Source organism: Leptodactylus fuscus, chromosome 11, assembly GCF_031893055.1.
Source record: "Leptodactylus fuscus isolate aLepFus1 chromosome 11, aLepFus1.hap2, whole genome shotgun sequence".
Taxonomy (NCBI): domain Eukaryota; kingdom Metazoa; phylum Chordata; class Amphibia; order Anura; family Leptodactylidae; genus Leptodactylus; species Leptodactylus fuscus.
The window spans coordinates 78,223,994-78,249,555 of record NC_134275.1 but is presented as its reverse complement, the minus strand read 5'-3'; the positions used below and the strand labels follow the sequence as shown (position 1 = coordinate 78,249,555).

General features: G+C 44.2%; 1 protein-coding gene across 1 annotated transcript in view; it reads left to right on the top strand.

Moving 5' to 3' along the window:
• Window positions 1-24,764, top strand: part of LOC142184431 (uncharacterized) — a 48,961-nt gene extending 24,197 nt beyond the window's left edge. The window contains exons 2-32 of the mRNA XM_075259294.1: window positions 2,738-2,816; window positions 3,538-3,674; window positions 6,059-6,397; window positions 6,527-6,649; window positions 6,916-7,146; window positions 7,543-7,698; window positions 7,834-8,019; window positions 8,118-8,231; window positions 9,398-9,631; window positions 9,964-10,074; window positions 11,521-11,707; window positions 11,896-12,041; window positions 12,334-12,453; window positions 12,800-12,952; window positions 13,499-13,727; window positions 13,965-14,166; window positions 14,364-14,514; window positions 14,845-15,029; window positions 15,493-15,622; window positions 16,122-16,361; window positions 16,727-16,839; window positions 17,479-17,777; window positions 18,478-18,831; window positions 18,905-19,047; window positions 20,415-20,649; window positions 20,761-20,839; window positions 20,928-21,069; window positions 21,867-22,174; window positions 22,326-22,473; window positions 22,884-22,981; window positions 23,329-24,764. Coding sequence (XP_075115395.1) covers window positions 2,738-2,816; window positions 3,538-3,674; window positions 6,059-6,397; window positions 6,527-6,649; window positions 6,916-7,146; window positions 7,543-7,698; window positions 7,834-8,019; window positions 8,118-8,231; window positions 9,398-9,631; window positions 9,964-10,074; window positions 11,521-11,707; window positions 11,896-12,041; window positions 12,334-12,453; window positions 12,800-12,952; window positions 13,499-13,727; window positions 13,965-14,166; window positions 14,364-14,514; window positions 14,845-15,029; window positions 15,493-15,622; window positions 16,122-16,361; window positions 16,727-16,839; window positions 17,479-17,777; window positions 18,478-18,831; window positions 18,905-19,047; window positions 20,415-20,649; window positions 20,761-20,839; window positions 20,928-21,069; window positions 21,867-22,174; window positions 22,326-22,473; window positions 22,884-22,981; window positions 23,329-24,183 — 6,227 coding nt within the window. The 3' untranslated portion in view covers window positions 24,184-24,764. The remainder of the gene's footprint in view (window positions 1-2,737; window positions 2,817-3,537; window positions 3,675-6,058; window positions 6,398-6,526; window positions 6,650-6,915; window positions 7,147-7,542; window positions 7,699-7,833; window positions 8,020-8,117; window positions 8,232-9,397; window positions 9,632-9,963; window positions 10,075-11,520; window positions 11,708-11,895; window positions 12,042-12,333; window positions 12,454-12,799; window positions 12,953-13,498; window positions 13,728-13,964; window positions 14,167-14,363; window positions 14,515-14,844; window positions 15,030-15,492; window positions 15,623-16,121; window positions 16,362-16,726; window positions 16,840-17,478; window positions 17,778-18,477; window positions 18,832-18,904; window positions 19,048-20,414; window positions 20,650-20,760; window positions 20,840-20,927; window positions 21,070-21,866; window positions 22,175-22,325; window positions 22,474-22,883; window positions 22,982-23,328) is intronic.
• The last annotated feature ends 798 nt before the right edge of the window (window positions 24,765-25,562 follow it).

Genomic DNA, 25,562 nt, shown 5'->3' with positions numbered 1-25,562 from the left:
CAGAGCTTTCCTGCACTGTGTATGTAACCTGAAGCAGACGACTCCGTACACTGTTATTGCAGCTCAATTCCTATTCACTTACATGGAGACAATGCACCAGCACCGCGCTCCAGTCAGTACACAGTGTACAGAGCAGCTGCTTATGGCTTTGTACACAGAGTAGATAAGAGCTGATCGGTGGGGGTGCCAGATCCAGGCTCCTGTAATCTCATATTTATGGTACATCCTTTTTGGAGAACCCCTTTAACTTATTGTTAACTATTCATCCTAAAGCTTTGTTACTCTTTGTGTATCTGATTTTGTATCATATTGTACAAACATATCCTGTATTATATTTATCCATATCCAGAGCGGAATTCTAAATTCTGCCGGCTTCTTGTAGCCCTGAGGTCACATCTCCTAGAAACCTTCTGCTGGTTCAGTGTCTGTGCTGAATGTTATCAGAGAGCTCTGGATTTATCCAAGGGCATAAGTAACAACCACCAATGTTTCTGCCCCCTGGAGAGGACACCCCATATCATTATATAGTCCTTTAGGTGGTTATAGGTTCTATGACGTGCGAAGTGGAGAGGGGTATAGTGTGGGAGAACCGCTATTTTTCCCCAAGACTGTTGCAGTATGCACAGGCGTTTAGCTTGTAGGTCCCGGACTGGAGTAAAGTTCGGGCCAGTCCTGCAGGGCAATCCATTCCAGGCTTGGAAACAGACCAGCAGAGTTCTGTAAGTAGCACAAGTGTGCTGGTTAGTGAGAGAGAGGAGAGAGACTGAAACACTGACACAGTCAACCAGCCTGAGAAAGTTCTGCCAAAAAGGATGCTGTTAAAGGGCCGGGTATGTGCACCCCTTGTTTACTTGTGAACCTTGTTTGTTAGGAGGTCAGCAGTAGGCTGACCCCCTGGTTAGTGAGGGAATAACTCGTTTAGTAAGCCGCCGGACAGGCGTAGGTCTTTATTTTCATTTCTTTGTTTTGACATGCTGAGCTGCTGAGCAGCACTACCTGTACCTGTGAACTTGTCTGCTGCAATAAACACTACTTTTGGGAAAGAAACCAGAGCTTCTGAATCCCCCGTACATCACAGATGTTAACCATAACTATAAGTAACCCCATCTTAAATGTTGCAGTGAAGCCCCTTACTCCTGTGTGTGCTCAGTAACAAGCAGAAATGTGAATGCAGCTCTGAATGTCACAAGATTTTAAGGAATAATAAGCCCAAAAAATACACAGAAAGTAATAAATCTCCAAGGCTTTCTCCATAAATCTCCTCCTTTCCCTGGTTCTTCTGGATGTCCTGCCACATACAAATCACTGGAGGGATCTGCAGGATGGTTGTGATAATTGTTGTTGTCAACAGTAGGCCAAGGACGTTCAACCATCACCTCCGAAGTTCGGGCAGTGTAGAGGGGGCTAAAGATGGAGCAGACGAGCCGGAGACTGACATCTTTATTCTCGCCAGGATTTCTATATACCTGTGCTGGGATCTTGTAGAAGTTGCCCCAGACAGTGACAAACAGGGAGGACAAGTCTATTTCTTATGTACTTGTAGCTTTATTTCTGGCTTTAGTGGATCACCATGAATGGCCGGCGTTGGGTTACAGAAGATTGATATACTGTATATTAAATATCTATGACCCAGACTTAGTACTGCGGTTACGACTAGACACAAGTCTCATCCTTGGCACATCTAGTTTGGGCTAGTATTTTTCGACGTGCTAAATTTGTGGGTTCTCAGAAAAAGGGGGTTCGGCCTAAATATACCAGGATGCAACGAAGAGGTCCCAAAATAGTATCAAAAAATTCTGTCTCAAAGTAATCCAACCAAAAAGTGGAATAAACATAGACTAGACAGAAGATTTACCATCCAGTATCAGTGACTGTGATAAATCTGGTGTAGTTCAGACTGTCCCAGTAAATATCGAGGTGAAAGGGAGCTAAAGTAATAGCTGAGCTAATCTCTATCCGTTGTGTATCTAAGCTGGGCTATATTGTTTCCTTACCTCCCATCCCATCTACAGGAGATACTGGAGCAGCCCACATGACTGTTCCAATAGGTTCTGGCCATAGAGATCTGGACGGGAGCAGATATTCTCAGCAACAATTTGCCAAGATAGTAATATCCCTTTAAATCATTGTTGTTCCTTCATTCCTTATTATGTAATGCTCCATAACATGAAAATATCCCAATCATCGTCTATGCCAATCATTCTACCCCGGGCCCATGGCCTCCTTACCCTGCCCTTGTACCGTCCACAAATAGATGATACAGCCGGGGCCGGTCCCTGGTTCTAGACTCTATGAATGTTTCCTTTAGTTTCCAGATTTGGCAACCACAATAGGAAACAAACACAATTGTCCAATGTCTCTGGCAACACGTCTGTATCCGGAGCGAGAGACAGGCAATGTCATGGGACAGAGGAGCTGCGTGAGTCTTACGAGGATCAGGTCATACGTGTGGTGCGGCATCGTCTATAACCGCGGTACAGGGGCCGTTATCGGTGACTCCTGCTCAGGAACAGTCGCTGCTTCTTTCCTTACCTATTCCCTCCACCATACTTTACACTGCAGCAGGTCTTCATGTAAGATCCCATCCTGCGCCGTGTGATCCCCTAATGGACTAGATATAATTTTACCACTTTTCATTGAACTAGGATCACAATAAGGGTTACGGGAATTTTTAAAAATTAATTTGAAAAAAAATCTTTCTTTTAAGTAATTGTTACATTTGTATCTTTTATTTCAGCCTCACAATACAAAAACTTACAAGAGCCGTGTCTGAATGGAGGAATCCTCCTCAATCACCAGAATGGCACTTACTGCAGGTAAGAGGGGGGTGAATGGTTTGTGTAAAGCTCACCCGCTTTTATGGCGCCTGTACCTGGTCACCCGGCTCTCGGGATTCCCTATCACAGACGGAGGCTTTTAGGCAGAGAAAATCCTCCCATTGAGAATGGCTCAGTCTGTCCAGTAAAGCTTTAGTAATATATATATGTATTTCTGTATTATTTACTATAAATCTATTATATATTATACAGAATTCCAAATAAAGAGGGCGATTTCAACTTGTAATATTTTTTTCTGTATATTTTTCACTGTTATTTTCGGACCCTCGTGGTCGTACGATGGATGTCAGGAAAGGGTTAATGTAGGAAAGTAAATGACAAGAGACTGTTTCAATATCAGACTTTATTAAATGACATAGTAAATGATTACAGCCCATAGAATACAATGTATATAGCAATGACTATGATTGTTTCCCTCTATTCTCCGACTTCTATCGCTATCTGTAATTGACACCTCTGTCAGCTGGAGTCCGTCTGGCAATGCAAGACAGATTCATCCGTGTGGATGTCAGTGTAGGAAGCAATATAGGAGAAAGAAAGGGTCCTGATAAGTGGACGAGTAATCCAATCTCTCTGATACGTTACAAAGCTTCTGCTATTCATTTGTACTGTGTAAAATTGATTGAAAAGATATGTTTTTATATTTTTTATATGTTTTTTTGCTGTCACTGGCAGTCAATGCACTTGTTCTGTGTTACAGGTGCCCGGAGGGCTACTCGGGTGACCACTGTCAGATTGTTGGGCCACCTTGTTCACCATCGATCTGTCAAAATGGAGGTACCTGCTCCCGCCTGTCTGCCACAGAGTATCGCTGCGCATGCGGGCCCGGATGGACGGGTGAGTCTCCATGACACAACACAACCAGGTCATAGGAACTGAATCGATTGTCAATAAACTAAAAAATATACATGACAGCTCAAAAAACTTTAACTGCAGTATTAAAATGGAGTCCTGACCAAATGGGCCAAACAGGAACCTCCGATGGACACCAAAGGTCCAGCAGAAGACAGAAGAAAACCCCATCACGAGCTCGGGCAGCTTTATTGGTTTTCTTAACGAATAACCAAATAAAAGTAGAGTTCAAACCCGATAATAATATGATGATTTTTTATCTTTTTGAATTTTTGGACAACAAATTCTGAGGTTTCGGGAATCTCCAAACAGAAGATCATAGAAGCCTCCCATAAAGTGTTTTCTTTCTGTTCCATAGTAAAAGCGCATGGTGTAAACTGTAGTGAAGGTAATCTTCTTACCGATGGCTGCTTTTGTGAGGTGCCCTCTCCCTTCTGGTCCTCAGCTGTGTCATGTGTGAGGTGCCCTCTCCCTTCTGGTCCTCAGCTGTGTCATGTGTGAGGTGCCCTCTCCCTTCTGGTCCTCAGCTGTGTCATGTGTGAGGCGCCCTCTCCCTTCTGGTCCTCAGCTGTGTCATGTTTGAGGCGCCCTCTCCCTTCTGGTCCTCAGCTGTGTCATGTGTGAGGTGCCCTCTCCCTTCTGGTCCTCAGCTGTGTCATGTGTGAGGTGCCCTCTCCCTTCTGGTCCTCAGCTGTGTCATGTGTGAGGTGCCCTCTCCCTTCTGGTCCTCAGCTGTGTCATGTGTGAGGTGTCCTCTCCCTTCTGGTCCTCAGCTGTGTCATGTGTGAGGTGCCCTCTCCCTTCTGGTCCTCAGCTGTGTCATGTGTGAGGTGCCCTCTCCCTTCTGGTCCTCAGCTGTGTCATATGTGAGGTGCCCTCTCCCTTCTGGTCCTCAGCTGTGTCGTGTGAGGTGCCCTCTCCCTTCTGGTCCTCAGCTGTGTCATGTGTGAGGTGCCCTCTCCCTTCTGGTCCTCAGCTGTGTCATGTGTGAGGTGCCCTCTCCCTTCTGGTCCTCAGCTGTGTCATGTGTGAGGTGCCCTCTCCCTTCTGGTCCTCATCTGTGTCATGTGTGAGGTGCCCTCTCCCTTCTGGTGCTCAGCTGTGTCATGTGACCAACAATAAGAATCTCAAACTGATACATTGTGTTATGTGAGGACAGTCAGTCAGTCTCTCAGGGCTGTCATAGGAATGAAGGGAGAAATTGGCTTCTACGACATGAGACGCTCTGCCATCTTGAGAGTCTTATTTCTGATCACATGACATAACTAAGGACCACAAGGGAGTGGATAATCACAAATACAGCCGGTGGTAAGAACATTACATTCACTACAATTCATATCTTGTACATTTCTAAAAGGGCAGAGAATGAAGCATCTTGAAGGAATTCTGCTTTAATATCCGGTCTGTCCTCTCCAATGTAGAAGACTTCCTGACCTGATGATCTCTGGAAGTGAAGGTCCGATTTCCCTTTCTTGCCCCTTCTATGAGCGGTGAATGGGCCACACCCCAAATCCTGTAAATGGACAAGACACTGAGTCACCTTCTTCTTGTACACGACTACTTTATACGGAAGTGATATTGTTTTGTCTTCCCGTAACGCTACAATAGTTTTATGTACTAAGATTTGTCATCACCCATCATTGTCTAAGCCCGAAGAACCTCCATTTACATTGTTACCTACAGACTCTATATCCTATGAGAAGAACAATAGGGAAGTCAGTGTAACAACTGATATACTGAATGTATCCAATAGATATTGAATCCTATTAATTAACCACTTCACCATTAACTATTTTTAACATAACTTTTTTATACTGACTTTCCCTATGACTGGGACTGATATCCTAAGAAGAAGGAGAAGGAATGAAGCCTTTGGAGCTACATTGGAGACTTGATCTGGGTCCTTTAGGGTCTAACAACTCATACAGTACTCGGCCTCTGGCGGTCACATGACTACTGCGCCAGAAGGGGAGTCGTGTCATGGCTTTCCTATACTACTGGGACACAGCTATATCTAGGGCATTACAGAACTTATAACAGTTTTGGTGTCATGTGAAAGAGGAGATTTTTTAGCTCTCATATGACACCAGGATTGTAGTTCTACTTGTAAGATTTCCAGGGATATTACCAATTCAATACACAGTCGGGAGAGTGAGTAGTTGGATATAAATATATCAGTCCTGAATGGTGATATCTCCAGACACAATGCAGGTGGAACTAAGATCTCATGTGGAAGCTGAAAGGTGTATTCTTGTGTAGAGAAAGTAACACCTGTAAGCTTCACCTTCTTTGTCATTAATCCAAGTACATTTGTAAGATTTTCTTTACTTCAAGATGCCGTGTGACACCAAATCTATCATTCCTGATAGGCAAGAACTGTATGGACTTGGACCATTGCACCACCAATCGATGCATGAACGGTGGAAAGTGTGTCAACAAGCCCCCGGGATTCGAGTGCCAGTGCCAGCCCGGCTTTGTTGGGGAGGCTTGTGAGAAGGACATTGACGAATGCCAAGAAGTGGGTACATGCAGAAATGGTGGAAAGTGCTTGAACTTTCCAGGATTATTCAAATGTGAGTGTCCAGACATGTACCATGGCACGCATTGTGAATTGAGACGAGGCAAGTGTTCTCCATACAGCTGCTTCAACTCAGGAACGTGTCATCAAACAGATGACCCCAACTTGTACCAGTGTGCGTGCCCTCCAGGTGAGTCTATGGCCGTTGTCTGGTCATATAGTCGGGGTGGGGACATATTTGTGGTCATGGACCGTCTATGGGATTGGGGTTCTTTGCTTCATACTGATCATTAATGAATGAACCTGTATTTTGTATTAGGATATACGGGTTCTCAGTGTGAGGAGAACATTGATGACTGTCTCAACCATAAATGTCAAAATGGAGGCACTTGTGAGGATGGGCTTGAAAAATATACTTGTAAATGCCCACCTGGATGGGAAGGTAAGGACCTCACCCTTGAGTACCCTATATCTCATCTATCTAATATGTATGGCTATCTCAAGAAACATTATTTTCAAGATACATTTGATGCCATCCTGATGATTTGCAGATTATTGGTTTTCTAGATTGGTCCCAACCTGTGACCAGTCCCTGCGGTCGCCTGGTATTTGTAGTCGTCCTTACGACACAATGTCTGTGCTTATACCTATAGATACATTTTTCTATTTCTTTCCATCCTCACGACCATTCACCTTTCTTTGTACCAGGAGGCTTGTGTTCTCGAGACATCGATGAATGCCAATCTCCAGGCATATGTAAGAATGGAGGAACCTGCCAGAATATGCCCGGTCAATACAAGTGTGTGTGTGTCAATGGCTGGGACGGTGAGAATTGTGAACACAATATAGATGATTGTGCAACAGCCACGTGTGCAGAAGGGTCTACATGCATTGATCAGGTGGGGACGTATACCTGCCAGTGCCCTCCAGGAAGGATCGGTAAGTTCTCGTGAATGAGATGGTTATAAACTGAATAAAGAGCCTTAGGCACGCCATGTACTGCCATATGGTGTCTCCGTACAGGACCATACCATGGGGATATTCAACATCCATTGGAGGACACCACAATTTGTTTACTGGATTTAGTCTAATTCTGGTGAAATAAAACCCCTAGTGAACTGAGTTATATTGGACAAAACTCGGTGGCCAATTTTGTCTATTTTGGCCAATGATCATCCATGAAAATACCGCAAATGTCTGTGTGTGATTATTGGTACATGAAGATTAGACTTATCATACTAAATGCCTATAACATTCAGTATATGAGTATTACATATGTCCATCTACATACATGGACGGTGTCTGAACGTGTTTCTGGTTCTTTTCGTTTTCTAGGGCTTTTGTGCCATATGGAGGACGGATGTCAAAAAAATCAGTGTCATCCAAACGCCACATGTGACACGCACCCCTCATCTCACAAGGTATTCTGTCTCTGCCAGGCAGGGTATACCGGACCCACATGTTACGAGGACCTGAATGAATGTCAATTAGGTGAAGACATTACTTCTTTGTTCTTCATTGCTCATGTTCCCCAATAAATCCCAATCCTCATGTGTCTTCTCCCACATCACAAGTCATCTGATCTTCTCCATCGCAGCCATATTAATAAGTTGAATATCTCTCCAGGTCCATCTCCTTGTGAACATGGTGGAGAATGCGTGAACACGGATGGCTCCTTCTTGTGCCATTGCTCAGTTGGTTACACGGGCACCCGTTGTGAAACCGAACTGGATGAATGCCAACCAAATCCGTGCTACAATGAGGGCACCTGCTTAGACTACCCAGGCCACTTCGGCTGCGTTTGTTCACTTGGTAAGACTTGGAGGAGTCGTAATAGTTGGATAGATTTGGCAAAAATCGTCCTAAGAAATATGTGTATAAATATGTATGTGCTGGCTATCCATCTCCAGGTTATACGGGACGTTTGTGTGAAGTGGAGATCGATGAATGTTCAAGTTCTCCTTGTGAAAATGGAGGGACCTGCACAGATCTGGTGAATCATGTTGACTGTTCATGTCCTCCAGGTGAGATAAATTCGTGACTACCTTCCATGATATCCACTATTATATTTACCCTTACTTGCAAACAGCTTTTGAGACAAGAAAACAAACCCCTAGGATCACATGATTACAAGAGGAATTAACCAATGAAATAACCAAATAAGTCACCACAAGAGATAAGTCACCACCAGAGATAGGTCACCACCAGAGATAGACCACTGCCAGGCACAAGTCACCACAAGAGATAGGCCACCACCAGAGATAGACCACTGCCAGACACAAGTCACCACAAGAGATAAGCCACCACCAGAGATAGGCCAGACACAAGTCACCACTAGAGATAGGCCACCACCAGAGATAGGCCAGACACAAGTCACCACTAGAGATAAGCCACCACCAGAGATAGGCCACTGCCAGACACAAGTCACCACTAGAGATAGGCCACTGCCAGACACAAGTCACCACTAGAGATAGGCCACCACCAGAGATAGACCACTGCCAGACACAAGTCACCACCAGAGATAGGCCACTGCCAGACACAAGTCACCACTAGAGATAGGCCACCACCAGAGATAGGCCAGACACAAGTCACCACTAGAGATAAGCCACCACCAGAGATAGGCCACTGCCAGACACAAGTCACCACTAGAGATAGGCCACTGCCAGACACAAGTCACCACTAGAGATAGGCCACCACCAGAGATAGACCACTGCCAGACACAAGTCACCACCAGAGATAGGCCACTGCCAGACACAAGTCACCACTAGAGATAGATAGACCACTGCCAGACACAAGTCACCACCAGAGATAGACCACTACCAGACACAAGCCACCACCAGAGATAGACCACTGCCAGACACAAGTCACCACTAGAGATAGGCCACCAAAAGACATAACCAACCACCACGGATAAGCCACCACAAGACATAAACCAGCACTAGAGGTCTCTGGCAATGACTAATTCTCACTCCCCACTAAGCGTACCATTGGGTTTAACAAGAATAGCTATTGTTCACTTGACAGCCATCTAAAGTACTGTATATGGCTTGTTTAACCCAGCTGAAGCGTACAATGGTAGTCATAAGTGGCAGAGACCATTGACTGTTTTGTATTTGCTCTCAGTTTCCTTGTTTTGTCTTCCCGCATATCTTATCCTATCCTTACCCCATCATCCTTTGATTTCCTTCAGGTTTTGAGGGCAGATATTGTGAATTAGATGTAAAGGAATGTTCCAGTTCTCCTTGCCATTTTGGCGACTGTGTAGACCACCTGGGTTTCTTCACATGTGAATGTTATGAAGGTTACACCGGACTCCTATGCGAGCAGGACATTGATGAATGCCTAAGCCAGCCATGCCAAAACGGGGCCAAATGTCTGGACCGCCAAAATGGCTATGAGTGTGTATGTGAGCCAGGGATGACGGGTAAGGCTACTACCGTACAATGCTCCGGGTTCTTCTTAACTATTTATAATTCTATTTATCACTTCTTCTTTTTGAGTCTTTTTCCAGCAGATCTTCATCTCCAGATAGTGTTGGACTGAGGATCTTTGGGTTCACCAGATAAAATGATTCTAGGGGTCCAACATCTAGGAAATAGACAATAGCGCCCATCAAATATGGTGTCTTCTGTTGGACCATTATTATGTAACAGCCCATTGGAGGATCCTCGAATACTCTGATGGATGAGTCCAGCACGGTCTGGAGATGGTCCAGGCTGGAGTTGTATTTTAACACACTGTCACCCTCTTTTGCAGGCCCGACCTGTGATGCAAATATTAATGAATGTGCCAGTAACCCGTGTGTGCAAGGACACTGCATCGACCTTGTGAATGATTTCCAATGTCAGTGTGATCTGGGCTTCTCAGGTGATCGAAAATGCAAAGAAATAATGATGTTATACAAAAATGAAATATAGTAAACCCTCCATAAAGCCGACACACAACGGGAGGGTCATCTTTTTGTTTTTTAAATTAAAATACCTTTACATTTTTTTGCATTTATAGTATGTGAATTTATTTCTAAATAGGACATGGCATGCAATTTTTGCGACAGATTTACTAAGCAAAGTCTAATATCTTAAAGAGAACCTTTCATATCCTCGGGCACATGTGGTTTTATATACTGCTTTAAAGCCGACAGTGCATTGAATTCAGCGCACTCTTGGCTTTTGCCCTTATGTGCCCTGGGGCAAGAGTGATTGGTGATGTTACCAATAGCTCTTCACTGTCAGAAGGGCGTTCCTGACAGTGTATCTGGGTACGCCCCTCCTGACAGTATTGTCTGTAGCTCTGTACTGTCATATGGGGCGTTCCTCACCGTCCAGCCATGACGCTGGGCGGTAAGGGACGCCCCCCTCTCATAGTGAAGAGCTATCGGTAACGGCACTTGCCCCGGGACACATAACGGGAAAATCAATTAATTTTCTAGCGGTGTATAAAACCACATGTGCCCGAGGATATGAAAGCTCTTCTTTAATCTAAAAATATGGCGGACCTCTGTAGTCCACTGGAAAACACAAGGACATGGCTTGGGGTGAGAAATGGGCAAGGCTTCATGGGACAGGGGTGTGTGATTTAAGATTTACCAAAATGCCAAAATTTGGCACAATATTTTGGTACAAAGTAAGCCAACCTGTAGAAGGTGTAAGGTCAGACAAATTTATCTAAAGAAGCACAAAATGTGTCATCCAGCATGAACCCATGTAATATAATTGGCGTATGTTTAGACCGCCAGGACTAAGTTTACAATGAGTCAATATTAGTAAATGCAAAGTGTCACCCCTAGAGGGAGCTTATTATACTGCTCATACATGGGATTTAGAGGGGGTTTCCAGGCAAAAAATAGGCTATAGACTGGTCATCAATATCAGATCAGTGGGGTTTGACACTGGGCGCCCCCACCAGTCATGAGTCCTAGCTGTTACAAAAGGAATGGAGCAGGAAGCAGACAGCGCTGTTCTCTGTGTAGTGGTCAGACCAGGTATTGCACATCAGTTCTTATTCACTTGACTTGTTTCACCCACGGCCGTCTGCATCCTGCTCCATTCTCTGTGACAATACCTGATCAATAGGTGTGCCATCAATCCCTTGGATAGGTCATCAATACTTTTAGCCAAAAACCCTTTGCCCATAGAACAGTATACCGTAATATCCCAACCAGCCCCTAGTGCTGACTACACAAAGCCATAATGTTATCCTGAGATGTGAATTGAGCCTTATATTCATTTCATGTAAAGATCAGGCATAGTAATAATTTGGTATAATGCATCTTCTATAGCCTGTAACTTATGCTCCATCTTTTCCCCTTCCCAGGACCTCTGTGTGATGTTGACATTGATGAATGTATTAACAATCCTTGCCAAAATGAAGGGACTTGCAGGAACGTGGCGGGCAGCTTCCTGTGTACCTGCCCTCCGGGGACCGTCCAACCTGTTTGCATTCTGCAGAATATAAGCTGTAGCAATCTTACTTGTGTTCATGGAGACTGTCAGGACAATAGGTGCGTTTTGTACTCATACTATTATTTTATGAGGATTCTAACAAATTATTTACTGAGTGATCATCCTATGCGCATGCGCAGGATTCGTGCCCATTCTTTGCATGTTGTTGGAAATTTACTTTATCTGCAAAGACAAGCCAACAGTTCCCCTTTCTATGATGACCCTTGTCTTCTGCTGTCCTTTGCAGCTCTCGGTGTGACTGTAATGATGGATGGACGGGACCCAATTGTGACTCTCCCATCGATGAGTGTGCATCTGGTCCATGCAAAAATGGCGGCACCTGCCAACCCCATCAGGATGGATATAACTGCAGCTGTGCTCCTGGGTATACAGGTACCAAGTGTAATACAGAGAAGACAATCAAAAAATGGAGCATATAGCTCATAAAACCCATGAATAATGCGCTCCTCATGAAGAAAACGACCGTGGCGCCTCGGAGTACGAATAATCCGGGCTTTATTAGTAACAGATAATGCATTTGGGGGTGTAACAATGTCCAGAAGAACGTATCCCTTCGTCAGATCGTCAGGGCTTTATTGTATCCCAATAGAAAGCTCTAGAATTCCTTCAGATATATAGAACTGGTTGATAAGACTTAGGTCTGAGCTCTTCCTTCCTTTTGTAGGGATTTATTGTGAGGCCGCCATATCACTTTGTCATCCAGACACTTGTCATAATGGAGGGATCTGCTATGAGCATCCCAACCTTACTGAGCCCTCCTGTCTCTGCCCTAATGGTTGGAACGGTAAGTCAAGTTACCTTGGAAGTTTTCTCATAATTTGCAAAATACCAAATTTACTCTAATCGGACCTGTAGCCAACCATATTGGTCACTCGGCTCCATCTTGTAATATTTTGTTGATAAATCTTTCAATTTCCTTTTGTTTCCTTCGTTGAATCTCTTTGAAGATTCTTTCTTCATTCTTCCATCTTGGTGGCTTGCTGGTTGGCTTCCTCATAGTCCTTTAATGTCATGAATATTTGGAACTGTTTGGTGACATTGACTACTAATTTTTAGAGACCAGCCTTCTTCTTTAGCTAATATCCCTCAGAGGTGTTTGACAACCAGGTTTACGTTTTGTCTCCTTGTAGGATCCTTTTGTGAAACTGATGTAGATGAATGTATGGAAGATCCCTGTAAGAACTCTGGACATTGTGTGAATAGTCCTGGGAATTACACTTGTGTCTGCTCTCCGGGGTACACAGGGGTACACTGCGAGACGAATCTTGACCACTGTTCAGCAGGTATCATAGATGTATTATACTGAACTATATAGGGACCTTCCAGTGCGTTGGACCTTACGGCCATTGAATTCATGGACAATTTCTCTACGTGGTTGGAAACGGTCATACCTAGGATTTTTTTCGGTTGAGTCAAAGGTCCAGTTTATTGTCCTAGTCTTGTATGTATATACTCTATCCAAGGCATAGTAGATTTTTAGCACCAAGCACCCAGTGACTATGCCACAGTAGACTCCCCCCTAATGATCCCACTGCCTAGAAGACTTGCAAAAGTGTTAAGGGGTTCAGAGTATACATGTAAAGTTTTTGACCCCATGTCTGATCACAAGAATGGGGAACCCATATGTCCATTTGAATGTGTGGGTCATGCCTACTCTATACAATTGGCAGAGATACCCGTATACATTGGTTAACCATCCTTACCAGTCCCATAGACCTTGAATGGAGAGCAAATGGGAATCCCATTCTTGTGATCCTTGGGGTCCACATGGTGAGACTTGTTTCTACTTTTTACTAGTTGTTTCATACATTATCTCTTCTTCCCTATAGACAGTTGCCAGAATGGAGGAACCTGTACAAGTCTGATCGATTCCTTCATATGTAGTTGTCCACCTGGATACATGGGAACATTCTGTGAAGAGATTGTAGACAATTGTAAGAGTTTACCTTGCCAAAATGGTGGGACCTGCAAAAAACTAACCAACTCGTACACATGTGATTGTGTCAGAGGTTACGAGGGAATAAATTGTGAGGTGGACACCATGGACTGCACCAATAGGTAAGAGAACCATCAATTTCACAGAGCAGTAAGATCCCTTAGTCATGATGGAACAATGAGCGTCCCCTGTATTGTTTGACAGATTTCTATAGACTTAATGGAAAGAAATACTTTAATTCATGAATATCAATGACATAACATTGGAGATGTAGAACCTAAGTGTAAAGTTGTAGGACCAGATATACCGTTGACCCTACAACACTTACACTTTTACACACTTTGTATGTTTTCCTTCAGTTCCTGTCTTAATGGGGGCACGTGCGTGGACGGCGTCGCCTCCTTCACTTGTCTATGCCCAGAGAAATTCACTGGTAGCCAGTGCCAGGATGAAGTGACGTTTTGCAAACCAGGACCATGTAAGAACGGTGGCACCTGCCATGATGTTCCAGGAGGCTACATCTGCTCCTGTCCTGAGATGTACACCGGGGACAACTGTGAGGTGAGCAGGAACTATTTTAAGGAAAATTGAAAAATTTGAGAAGGTTTGAGGTCCCTGTTCTGTATTACAGACCCCTCGGGACATTGTCTCCATGAATTCATGGTCTTCAATATTTCCACAAATCGATCTACACTGCTCGATAATATTTTATCACTGAAAGCATTAATATTCTGGTTTACTCTTCTATTATTACCTAGGGCACCATAGATTTCTGTGCTCGTAAGCCATGCCAAAATGGAGGCTCCTGCTCCCAAAAAGGGACCAACTACCGCTGCTTCTGTGCTCTCGGATGGGGTGGCAGTCACTGCGAGACGTCTCTCCTGACTTGTAAGGCCACGGCTTCCAGAGGTAAGTAATGGGTACATACCATGCCATGGAAGACAAACCATCATATACCTCCATGAAGATCAGCCAGGAAACGGGAGGTGACAACATCACTAGATTGTCGTTTGATCACTGACGTCTATGTGTAGTGTTATTTTACTAAGAACCCATCAAGGCATTGTTAAGATCAGTTCTCGAGTCTGGTGATGCTACATCTTCATTGCTCATTTAGTATAATCTTTCCTAATTTCAAGACATCCCTTTTGGTCATTTTTGGGCCAAAACTAACCTACATTTTTGAAGTGAAGATATAATAGTATTTTTGCTTTTGTATTAATGTTCCATTACTTGCAGGAATAAACCCGGACTCTCTATGTAACGGACACGGACACTGCGTGGATTCTGGTACATCGTACGTCTGTCACTGTTTCTCTGGTTACTCCGGAGCTCTTTGCCAAGACAAGACTGATCCTTGTCAGCCCAACCCTTGTAAAAATGGTGGCCATTGCTGGGACATTTCTGGGTCACCTTCCTGCCAGGTAAAAGACTATTCTACCCAAAAATACAGGGATAGAAAGAAGCGTACACATCTAATGTAAGGCCAGGTTCACATCTGTGTTGGAGGAGACTCCTGCGTGGAAGACTTTTCTCTTCCCAGGTGTCAATATAAAAATGGTGGAAACCCAATGGACACCCAGTGGACCCTGTCAAAGTCTATTGGGTCCTTGGTCCTGCTCTCTGTTGTTTAGGGCCTCCACTGGACCCAAATGATGGAGAGCTAAGCACAGGTGGGAACCTAGCCTAATGCTACTCCCATAGATATTCAGATTTGGCCGATTGGACCATACATAATTGGCTGGGATGACATCAGCCCCTAAGTCATGTGGGAACTGCATCATCACATTGGAGCCAGTACAATAATGCTGGGAGTGTTCATATCCTCATATTGATGTCGGAACTTGCATGACATTGTTTATTCAATAGCCACTTTCCAATTTTCAGTGCCCCCCTGGTTACTTAGGAAAAACCTGCTCAGAAAGAGACCCATGCCACCCACAACCATGTCAACACAATGGAGTGTGCGTACCCCAAGGCAGTAGCTTTCACTGTGTATGTCCTTCAGGAACCCAAGGTAAGTGCCCATGTTCTAATAGTTTACAAGTTATGAGTTAAGGGCCTTAAAGAATGTAAAGTTGGAGCCAAAAACCTGGCACATGCAAAAATTGGGCACAGTATTGTGCCAAGGTACCCATATACTTTCAACAACTGTGGGCTGAATGATCACTTTGCCAACAGCTGTTCCTCTTTTCAATGGGGAGAGGGGTGTAAGCCACTGGTATATCCTTTTGGTGTTGACAAAAACAAAGGATGGGGTATGCTGAAATTTAACTTGACCGATCCTTCTTATTCCCAACATTTGGAGCAACCCCATAGACATCAGATAGTTAGGGGTCCCACCCACTTGGCAAGGTCAGGCACCTTTGTTTTTCTGTATTTGGGCACCTTTTGGGTACAGTGACATCCCCTAATAACAAATAACAGTGACCCTATAGTAGAGATGCCTACTAGTAGTGTGAACAAGACCTCACACAGAAGTGTTGGCTAAAATATTCCTTCTTTTTTTTTACCAGGAGCCCGTTGTGAAATGAACATAGATGAGTGTGCCACCAACGAACCCCGGTGTTTTCATGGGGGCACTTGTCTGGATAAGATTGGTGGTTTCACTTGCATGTGTCCTCAAGGCTATGTAGGAGACCGCTGCGAAGGAGATGTGAATGAATGTCTCTTCAACCCGTGTGATCCACGAGGGACCATTACCTGTATTGAAGTGGCCAATGGTTACCAGTGCCAGTGCCATCAAAATTATACTGGTAAAGTCTTGTAACCTTTTATTTTTAACATGTTTTCTTTGTTTTCTTGGGCATATGGAAGGTTTGCATGCTACATGGTGACGCCATAACTGGTGTGTGCCAATCTCTGACCCATTGCAGCACGCACCAAGGTCATCAGCAGTGAATGGGCCCACATGAATCTGGTGTAGACCTAGCTCACCTTGTTCTCTAGACAAGTATTGCTAGCCAGAACTGGAGCGCCTGCTCACTTCAATTACAAATCATATAGGGGGCGGTCCAGACTATTTCAATCCTTTCCTTCAGCATCCATACATGTTAAAATAACAGTACATTGTTAATAAGGATCAATAACTGATCATGTGTCTATCTTACCCTCTTCTCAGGTCAGAAGTGTGAGAATATCATCAATGTCTGTGACAGTAAACCATGTGAGAATGGCGGATTCTGTGCGGTGGCCGGAAACACCCTTCTTGGATTTACTTGCACTTGTCCAAAGGTAACTATCAATGATCAGATGGTACATCTACTCCAAAACTTCCACAAGTCCGAGAACATGTTAAGAAGAGATAAAACAATGATCTTATTTTCATTCCAAATTGTATTTGTGGAAAGCCACGTCTCAACTTCATGTTGGCCTACAACTCCCAGTATCCGATTCACTGGATGACTGGTAAATGTTAAGAATAGTTGTATACTTTTATTGTTGATCTTCTTCATTTTTCCCACTGGGCAACCAATATGGGAACCGCTTGGAATAAGTCACAATGGCTTGGAAAGTCAACTGCAGGGTTGTCCAATGACCTGATGTCTATTGGTACAGACCATCAGTCTCCCATTGTTGAAATGGGATACTCCTTGGAGATAAGCCATTGTTGGAGTCTAGGAGACGATCAGAGTCAACCCCCTTTAGAAGGTTGCCGATTCCCTCGGTCCTTTTTGTGGCACCTGCAACAAACAGCTGCTTTTGCTGGGGAGTAAGTGGTGGTCATTTGGGTGAGTGGTCTCCCATGTAAAACAAGGTAGTCAACATGGAAGCCACTTCTATAGACCACCTCTCCATCCTGGAGCACTGTCAAATCCCATTATGGTACCTGATATTCTTCATCTTATCCGTTTTCTCTTTCTTTCTATTTAGGGGTATTCGGGACCTACCTGCGGCACAAACATGTGCACTTCCTTCCCTTGTTATAATGGTGGAACTTGTGTCATGGGAATAGATGGGAAACCACGTTGTAATTGTTCCCATGGCTTTACTGGACCAAGGTGCCAACAGTATGTGGGACCACCTACCTCTTCACCCTCCCAGGGGCCTTGGAAACAGTGTCCACATGTAGATTGTCGAAGAACCTTCCGAAACGGAATATGTGACCAACAATGTAACAATAAGGCTTGTCTATATGATGGGTTTGACTGTGACACGGCAGGAACCTGCAAGTAAGTCCTGAATTTTAGGATTATAGATTTCTGTGCTACACTGTACGACACTTTGGATCTGTCATATTTTTTTGTCTTTGCAATTCATTGGAAACTCTATTTAATGTTCAAAAAGGATCGGAATTAATATCCTACAGGTCAAAGGCTATGTCAGGGGATATGTCTTATCACGATGAGCTATTCTGGAAGACCCCAATAATCGGGGTAGTAACCTACATGGTCATTGAAAAGATTGACAGCACCATGTCTAGAACTTCAGGGAAGACTTTGGCCAGTCGTAACCATTAAATAATTTTTGGCTAAATGCTAGTTCAGCCAGCAGCCCAGATCTTCTGTGGATGTTACTTGCTCCAATCCATCTTTCTCCCATGTCATCCCAGACAGACCAGATGTTGTTGAGATCAGGGCTATATCTGAGAGGACCATATCACCACCTTTCAGAACTCCTCCTCCAAAGGGCAAAGGTCACACCAAATATTGATGGGATTTTAATTTCTCTTTCCTTCATTCATTGACAAAGATAGACTATTAACCCTTCTGTTTCTGTAAACATTATTACTTTGTAGCATTTTTTTTCTGTGCCGTAAGACTTTTGCACGGCACTGTATATCCATTGTAGGGCTAATGATGCCCTCAGGGGCTGTGCCTCCCATTCTTGTACTGGTTCTTCTCCTTATTCCTTCTCTCCCTCTTTCCACAGTCTTCTCTATAACAAGTACTGCCTGGATCATTTCGCTAATGGTCACTGTGAGAAGGGATGTGATAATGCGGAGTGTGGTTGGGATGGCGGAGACTGCTCAGGACACGAGAACCCTGAAGGAACTGTGATCCTGGTGCTGGGTTACAATGCCTCTGTACTCCACCGCTACGATGTCAATAAACTTCTGCGCTTTCTGTCCGTGCACCTCCATGCAAGGATACGAATAGCAAAAGACAATAACGGAGACAAGTTGTTCAGGTTGTGTAAAGGAAATGATCCGCAAAACTTAGCACCAGAGAAGTTGGAAAGATGGAAATATGAAATGGAGGAGCCTGGGAGACAAGAGACTATTGGGTAAGTGGGATGAACTGATGAAAAGATGGCGAGCAAAACCAAGCTATGGTGTCTCATGTCTTGTATTCCCCAGGTGCGTCCTGTACATGGAGATTCTCAGCTCCAACTGTCCATTCTCGTCATGTATTGACACCTCGGAGGAGGCAGCAAACTTCTTGGAAGCCTTGAACGAGACAGACTCACAATATACTTTTCTGGAAGTCAGTCATACTCCAGGTAAGAACTGACCAGATAATAATTTAGTAAATACTGGTCCAACAATAGCTAAATGTAGAGATGTAGGTCATGTGGAAAGTCTCCACTATTGCCATGCAGATTTTAGGCTAATGCAGAGGAACAGTATTGACAGCCCATGGCATGATAGAAACCACTCGTAGGAAGGAGCAACGAATCATATATTCAGATTCCCTAGGATAAGACATTTTTGGGGGGCAACATGGTTAGTACTGCAGCCTTGCAGCGCTGGGTCCTGGTGTTCAAATCCCGCCAAGGGTGAAAAACCATCTGCAAGGAGTTTTATGTTCTCCCCGTGTTTGCATGGATTTCCATCCCATATTCCAAAAAAACCCATGCACATTGTGAGCCCTATGTGGGGCTCGCAATCTACATAAAAAAAGACATTTTTGGTGGTGATAAATCTTTCATAGCTGTCAGACAAATTCTTGCTTGACTCATACATGTCTTCTCAATGTGGACAGAGAGTCAGCTGCTACAAGATGTTTCTGGTGGCTCGTCTTCCCCAAGAACAATAATGCTTCTTTCCCCCAAGAAGGGAAGGGAATTCCAGGACTAGTTGACCAATCTGATGATGTTCGGCAGGTTTGCTCACTTTTGCTGTTATATGTATGGGAACCATTATTTGTGTTAAAAGCTAAAAAAAATTGGCTACTTTTGGCCACGTCGTCTGTCTTCCTCACTTTGTGGACTAGATCCTTCCTCTTGCACCTTAAATCTGGCAAATATTTTTTTCTCCTACCTTACTTAAAAGCATTGAAGTGTAGATGTTTTTTGAGTGGGAAATAATAATACGTTGCGGTCAGACACTTCCTGTGGGAATGAAAGATTCAACATGTTGAAATCCAACTTTGGAGACGATTCAGCTGGCCACTATGCGCATTAGATCAGTCGTTTCAACTTAGGTCCACCTTTGCTCCTCTGCTTCCTTTACTGGCTCAGAGGAGACCAGTCCATCTGACAATACAATTAGAATGGATTTTCCATGAAATTCAACGAGTTCATTCAAAAAGTAGAGTAACATCCAAGTCAATCTCTTGTCAGAATTGTAAGTTCAAGGTGTAACAAATTACAAGAACGGGACAACAGTCCAATAAGTGCTTTGGGTGGGAATTCTCAAACCTTCATGATGGACAATCAACTTTTTGTCCCATTCATCTAATATGTTATCTTTCCTTGGTGAAAAGGATTCCACCAAGAATCTGTGCCCTCGTTCACTCGATCTTCTACTTTAAGACATGGCTGCCTGAGCTTTAAGCCAGGAAGGCTCCAAAACTATCAAATTGTTCAGATTTTTTTTGGATTTTTGATCTTTGCCCTGATCTCATTTGCTTTTATCTTTATATCAGGTATTATTACACCTCCTTCCCAAAACACTCCAACCCCGTTTCATCAGGCACAATGGTTTTTGCCAGTGAGTGTTGTTTTTGCCGTGATTGTGATAGCCGTGGTCATCATTGGGGTGAAAGTTAGCAGAAAGCGTCAACATGGGACACTATGGCTACCATCTGGTTTCAGCCGTCATCGAGTGCAAGAAGGGAGTAGGAGGCGAGAACCTGTGGGTGAAGATTCTGTTCGTCTTAAGTGAGTACATTTTCTACGTTTTTGGGGTTTGATGATCCATGAAAAGAAAAGTTGTCAGAAACTATGAACCGTAAATATAGTTATAATGTTAAAATATCCCTGCCATTTTAGACCCATGAAACATGATTCTGGTTACGATGATTCAGGTCCAGAAGAAGGAATCGTGCCACCTAAATCTAGAAGACTAAAAGTAAGGCGATAATTTATTCGCTTTCCCAGGTTCAGCCCCATGTCTCAACTTTCGACAACTAATCTTCCTCTCTGTTTCATTCTTCCAGCTTAATACAGACCCGACCATACTTGATCATCGCCAGTGGAGTCAACAACACATTGATGCTGGAGTTCGTTTCCCACAGTGCATTGCTTTAACACCACCCCAAGAGGACCCAGATGGCAGAGACATTGATGTCAGAGGTCCAGGTGCGTCGAGGTGTTTTGGTTTATTTCCCCCCAAAACTCCTTTATCCAAACTTTCTTATCACATTATAGTGAGCCCCCCAAGTTTATCCATTGGTAACAATCTGTAGCAAAAAGTGGGTTGTGGGCTTACTGCAGAGCAGTGTCTAGTTATCTTCCTTGGCCTTCCATTAACCCCCATATGGGGATCTGGACTTCATTGCAGAGACACTATTATGTAGCTACCTTTTGGAGTGGTTCCAGTGTTGGTGACACCTGATCAGGCAAGTCACGGACCATTTTGGAAAGCAACAAGTGTCAAGGCAGAATCAGGCTTAATATTGGCCAAGATCAGGGCTGGCAGTGTACATACGAGTCAGAGGACAGGCATGTGGTCAGGGCTGGCAGAGTTCATGTAGAAAAAAAAATAGGAGGTCAGGGCTGGCAGCACAAGTTCAGTAGGCAATAACAGGCCAGAATTCATAACAGGGTATGGGCAACAGGCAGGGACAAAGTCAGGGAAGAAACTTAGGTTAAACACAATAAATACACAAAAACAGTACACAACAAGCTAGGAACCTAATAGCTCAGGCAGGGCATGAAATAAAGCAGACTTTTATACCTGCAAACTGACAGAGGTAGGCTGGGGAAAGTGTATGAGCAGACCCAGTAGCGTCAGGAAGGGTACAGGGAATGGACGTTGTATAGAGAAGGTCATGGCTGCAGGGAAAGCGAGTACACCAGTAGGAGCTAACCACTGGCAATACACAATTCTTTAAATTCTAGAAATTTGCTAAATTCTTCCTTTTGATCCATTATAGATGGAGTGACTCCGCTAATGTCAGCCATCTGTGCGGGAGGAGGTCTAGAACCTGTCGGAGGAGGTGTGGATCCACCAGAAGTTGAAAGCTCAGCAAGTGTAATTGCAGACCTCATTGGCCAGGGAGCCAGTCTCAATGCCCAGACCGATTCGACTGGAGAAACAGCTCTTCATCTAGCTGCTCGGTTTTCCAGACAAGATGCTATTAAGTGCATGTTGGATGCAGGAGCCGACACCAATGTCCAGGACAGGCTGGGAAGAACCCCGCTTCATACGGCTATTGCTGCTGATGCTCTGGGCGCTTTCCAGGTAACTTGTGAAGACTGAAGAAATGAAAATAGATGTTGTAGATAGTCATGGACATCACAGATTGTAGACAGAGATGGTCAAGGTCAATTAGATTACTTACCAGGTGTAAATGTTACCATATAAGTAATTGTCTTCTCTCGTTCTCTGTAAGACTCTCTTGAGATGCCGTCAGACAGATATTGATGCTCGAATGCATGATGGGTGTACACCTCTAATCCTGGCCTCTCGTCTTCCTGTACAAAATATGGTGGAAGAGCTTGTTGCATGTGGTGCAGACATTGGAGCAACTGATAACAGAGGTAGGTTCCTGCAGCCTCATTTTATGTCAGTGTGGCCTCGGATAATGTAGACTTAGTGTTGGAGTATGTTCTTATGGTCAATGGTAGCAGTTGTATTGTTTCCTTAACGTGTCTATAGATATTGGATCAATATTGGCCAAACCTTCTGATTTCAACCAGACCTTCAACTATCTATGTACGAGGTGTCCCTACTCTTCACCAACCAGAGCTGTTGGGAGCCCCTGGACCCCTATATAGTGGAGCCCCCACTATAATACTGGTGTTTTCTTATGTTATAGAGAAGCCTTTGGTTCCTCTAAGACGCAAGGGCCCAGTAGCATTGCTATCTCTGCACCGCCTATAGGGATGAAGAAGTTCTTGCTTGGTTGACCTCTGCATACTTTTTGTCTTTCCCGTTGATCTTTACATAGGTAAATCCGCTCTACATTGGGCTGCCGCAGTGAATAATGTCCCAGCGATGAGGACACTTTTGAGCAATGGAGCAAACAAGGACCTTCAGGACAAAAGGGTAAGAATGCCGAGAAAGGCAAATACATCTGGGGTTCATGTATATATCTTTTCTTATCTGGTGCATGGATGAAATTTACTTGATGACGTGTTGAAGGCATTGGTTACCCAATTTTCACGCAGAAGTCCTATGAAATGTTGTGTCTTATTTGTCCCTCAGCAGGATGCGTTGTAACATGGCACACTAGTAAGGTAGTTCTAACTAGCAGAAGGCCCTATACAGATTTTTAATATTTGTCCCAAATAAACCAAAATTGGGTAAGGGGAAATGGGTCCAATGCAGTTGTTTTTGCTTGTCTACTTCTACTTCTAAAACTGCATCTACTTCTTTTTAACACGATTGTATAGGATCAGACGGCCCTCTTCCTTGCTGCACGAGAAGGGAGTTATGAAGCCGTTCGAGTACTCCTTGAACATCAGGCAGATCGTGACTTAGCAGACCACATAGGTCATCAGCCTCGACATGCAGCTAGAGATCGTGGCCATAGGGATATCTTACGACTTCTGGAAGAAAGCAGCCAATTGTTGAATAGAAGCGCTCCTGCTGTCCCAAACACTGGAGCTCCTCAGATGAAAAAGGCTCCCCGACCTCGCCCCAAGGAACATGTCAAACCACCACCTTTACCTCACATAGACTTGAGTAGTTCATGTTATCACAATGCTCCACCTGGTTCTGCTCCACCTTATTTACCAGGATCACAACCGGAAACCAACTGTTGCCAATCCCATCTTGCAATGGCCAACTATGGAGGAAATTGTGCACCCTATCCCAGAAGTGGCTCATTCTCATCAGGCGTGGCGCAATGTCAATGGGGTGGCCATAGAGGTTGGAAAGTCCACTTTTGTCCATCAGGTTGTACAGTGCCAGAGGCTTCATATTCAGGTGGAGGACAACAGATGTCTCCTCATGCCCACTGGCTACCAGAAGCTCACTATCCCAAATCACCAAACTGCCAAAACACTGTATCCAACTACACATCTACTCCAGCTATGGAGCATCCACCTAACAAAGACGTAGCGAGTCCTCATGCCGACCAGATTGGGCATAATATATATCTAACCCCTCCTTCGTCTCAGTATGGTTACCCTTCTCCTGCTAGCCCGGAAGAAACTCAGTCAACACAACAGACGTGTATGCATCACCATCCATTTCTTACTCCCTCACCGGAGTCCAGAAACCCCTGGGGTATTGCTTCACCGTAATGTCGTAGAAATCTTGTGAATTACTGACCTGGAATATGAGCGATCAGAAGAAGGGAGAACCCCACCGATACTTGCTACAATGGGTTTACTTATAGTCTCAATGCCCATGAGCCAAAATATCTTTTACTCGGGGGATTTATAGAGACAGTATTTCTTGGAGACTGGAGGGGAAAATCTGAGCTTAGACTTGTCTTGTTGGATAAATGTAAAGATCCAAATACAAGTTTTGAAGGTTAAAGAAATCTCTGAAAAAATATTTTATGATGTGTATAGACTTGGTCAAGGGTGCATGAGTCCTAAACATTGGACCCACTCCCTTCGCTACTGGGTAGTAAAACCTGTGCAGGACTTCTGTCTTCAGAAGAACATGATATCAACACACAAAAGGGTGGCAAATTGGTCTAAAGTCATGGAGAAGGCATAAAGGGGAAGTAAATACCAGGTCCTTGTGTCCTGGGTGGCAACACTGGTCCCGGCCCCATATATCTTGTGATAAAATGTCTTTGTTTGCCAAGTTAGAGGACAATACTGGGATATCCTGCACAATCAGTTGTCTCCAACACTGATCTGTCCCTCATCAGAGGAGAACATGGTGGTGAGCAATGAGGTGGGGGCATATTATGTGGATCGGGGGGGGGGGGGGGGTAATGTTTCTGCTAAATTGACACAGGAAATCTGATGGGCCATGCAATGCTCCCTGATTTAAAAATAAAGGTATGTAAAGTAACTTATATCATGCATCAGAATGAGGCTGTCTCTCAAGCGTCAACTAAAGTGATAGGTCTTGTTGTTGCTGTGGCCTGGGGAAAGTAAACCCTGAGAACCGTGGATGGGAAACACTGTTCTTCTTTGGAAGGAAATTATAGGATTCCCTGGAAACCTGAATTGGAAATACTATGCTACTGGGGAAGAAAACATAAGATTTATGGGAACCCAGGATGGGAAACACTGTGCTACTGGGGAAGTATAACATAGGGCTTCTGGAAACCCTAGATGGGAAACTGCACTACTTGGGAAACAAAACATAGTTTTCCTGGGAACCCTGGATGAGAAACAGTGTGCTACTGTGGAAGGAAAACATTGGGTTCCTGGGAACCCTGTATGAGAAACACTGTGCTACTGTGGAAGGAAAACATAGGGTTCCTGGGAACCCTGGATGAGAAACACTGTGCTACTGTGGAAGGAAAACATAGGGTTCCTGGGAACCCTGGATGAGAAACACTGTGCTACTGTGGAAGGAAAACATAGGGTTCCTGGGAACCCTGGATGAGAAACACTGTGCTACTGTGGAAGATAAACATAGGGTTCCTGGGAACCCTGGATGAGAAACACTATACTATATTGTAATTAGGTCACCTTAATGACAGTTGTATATGTGT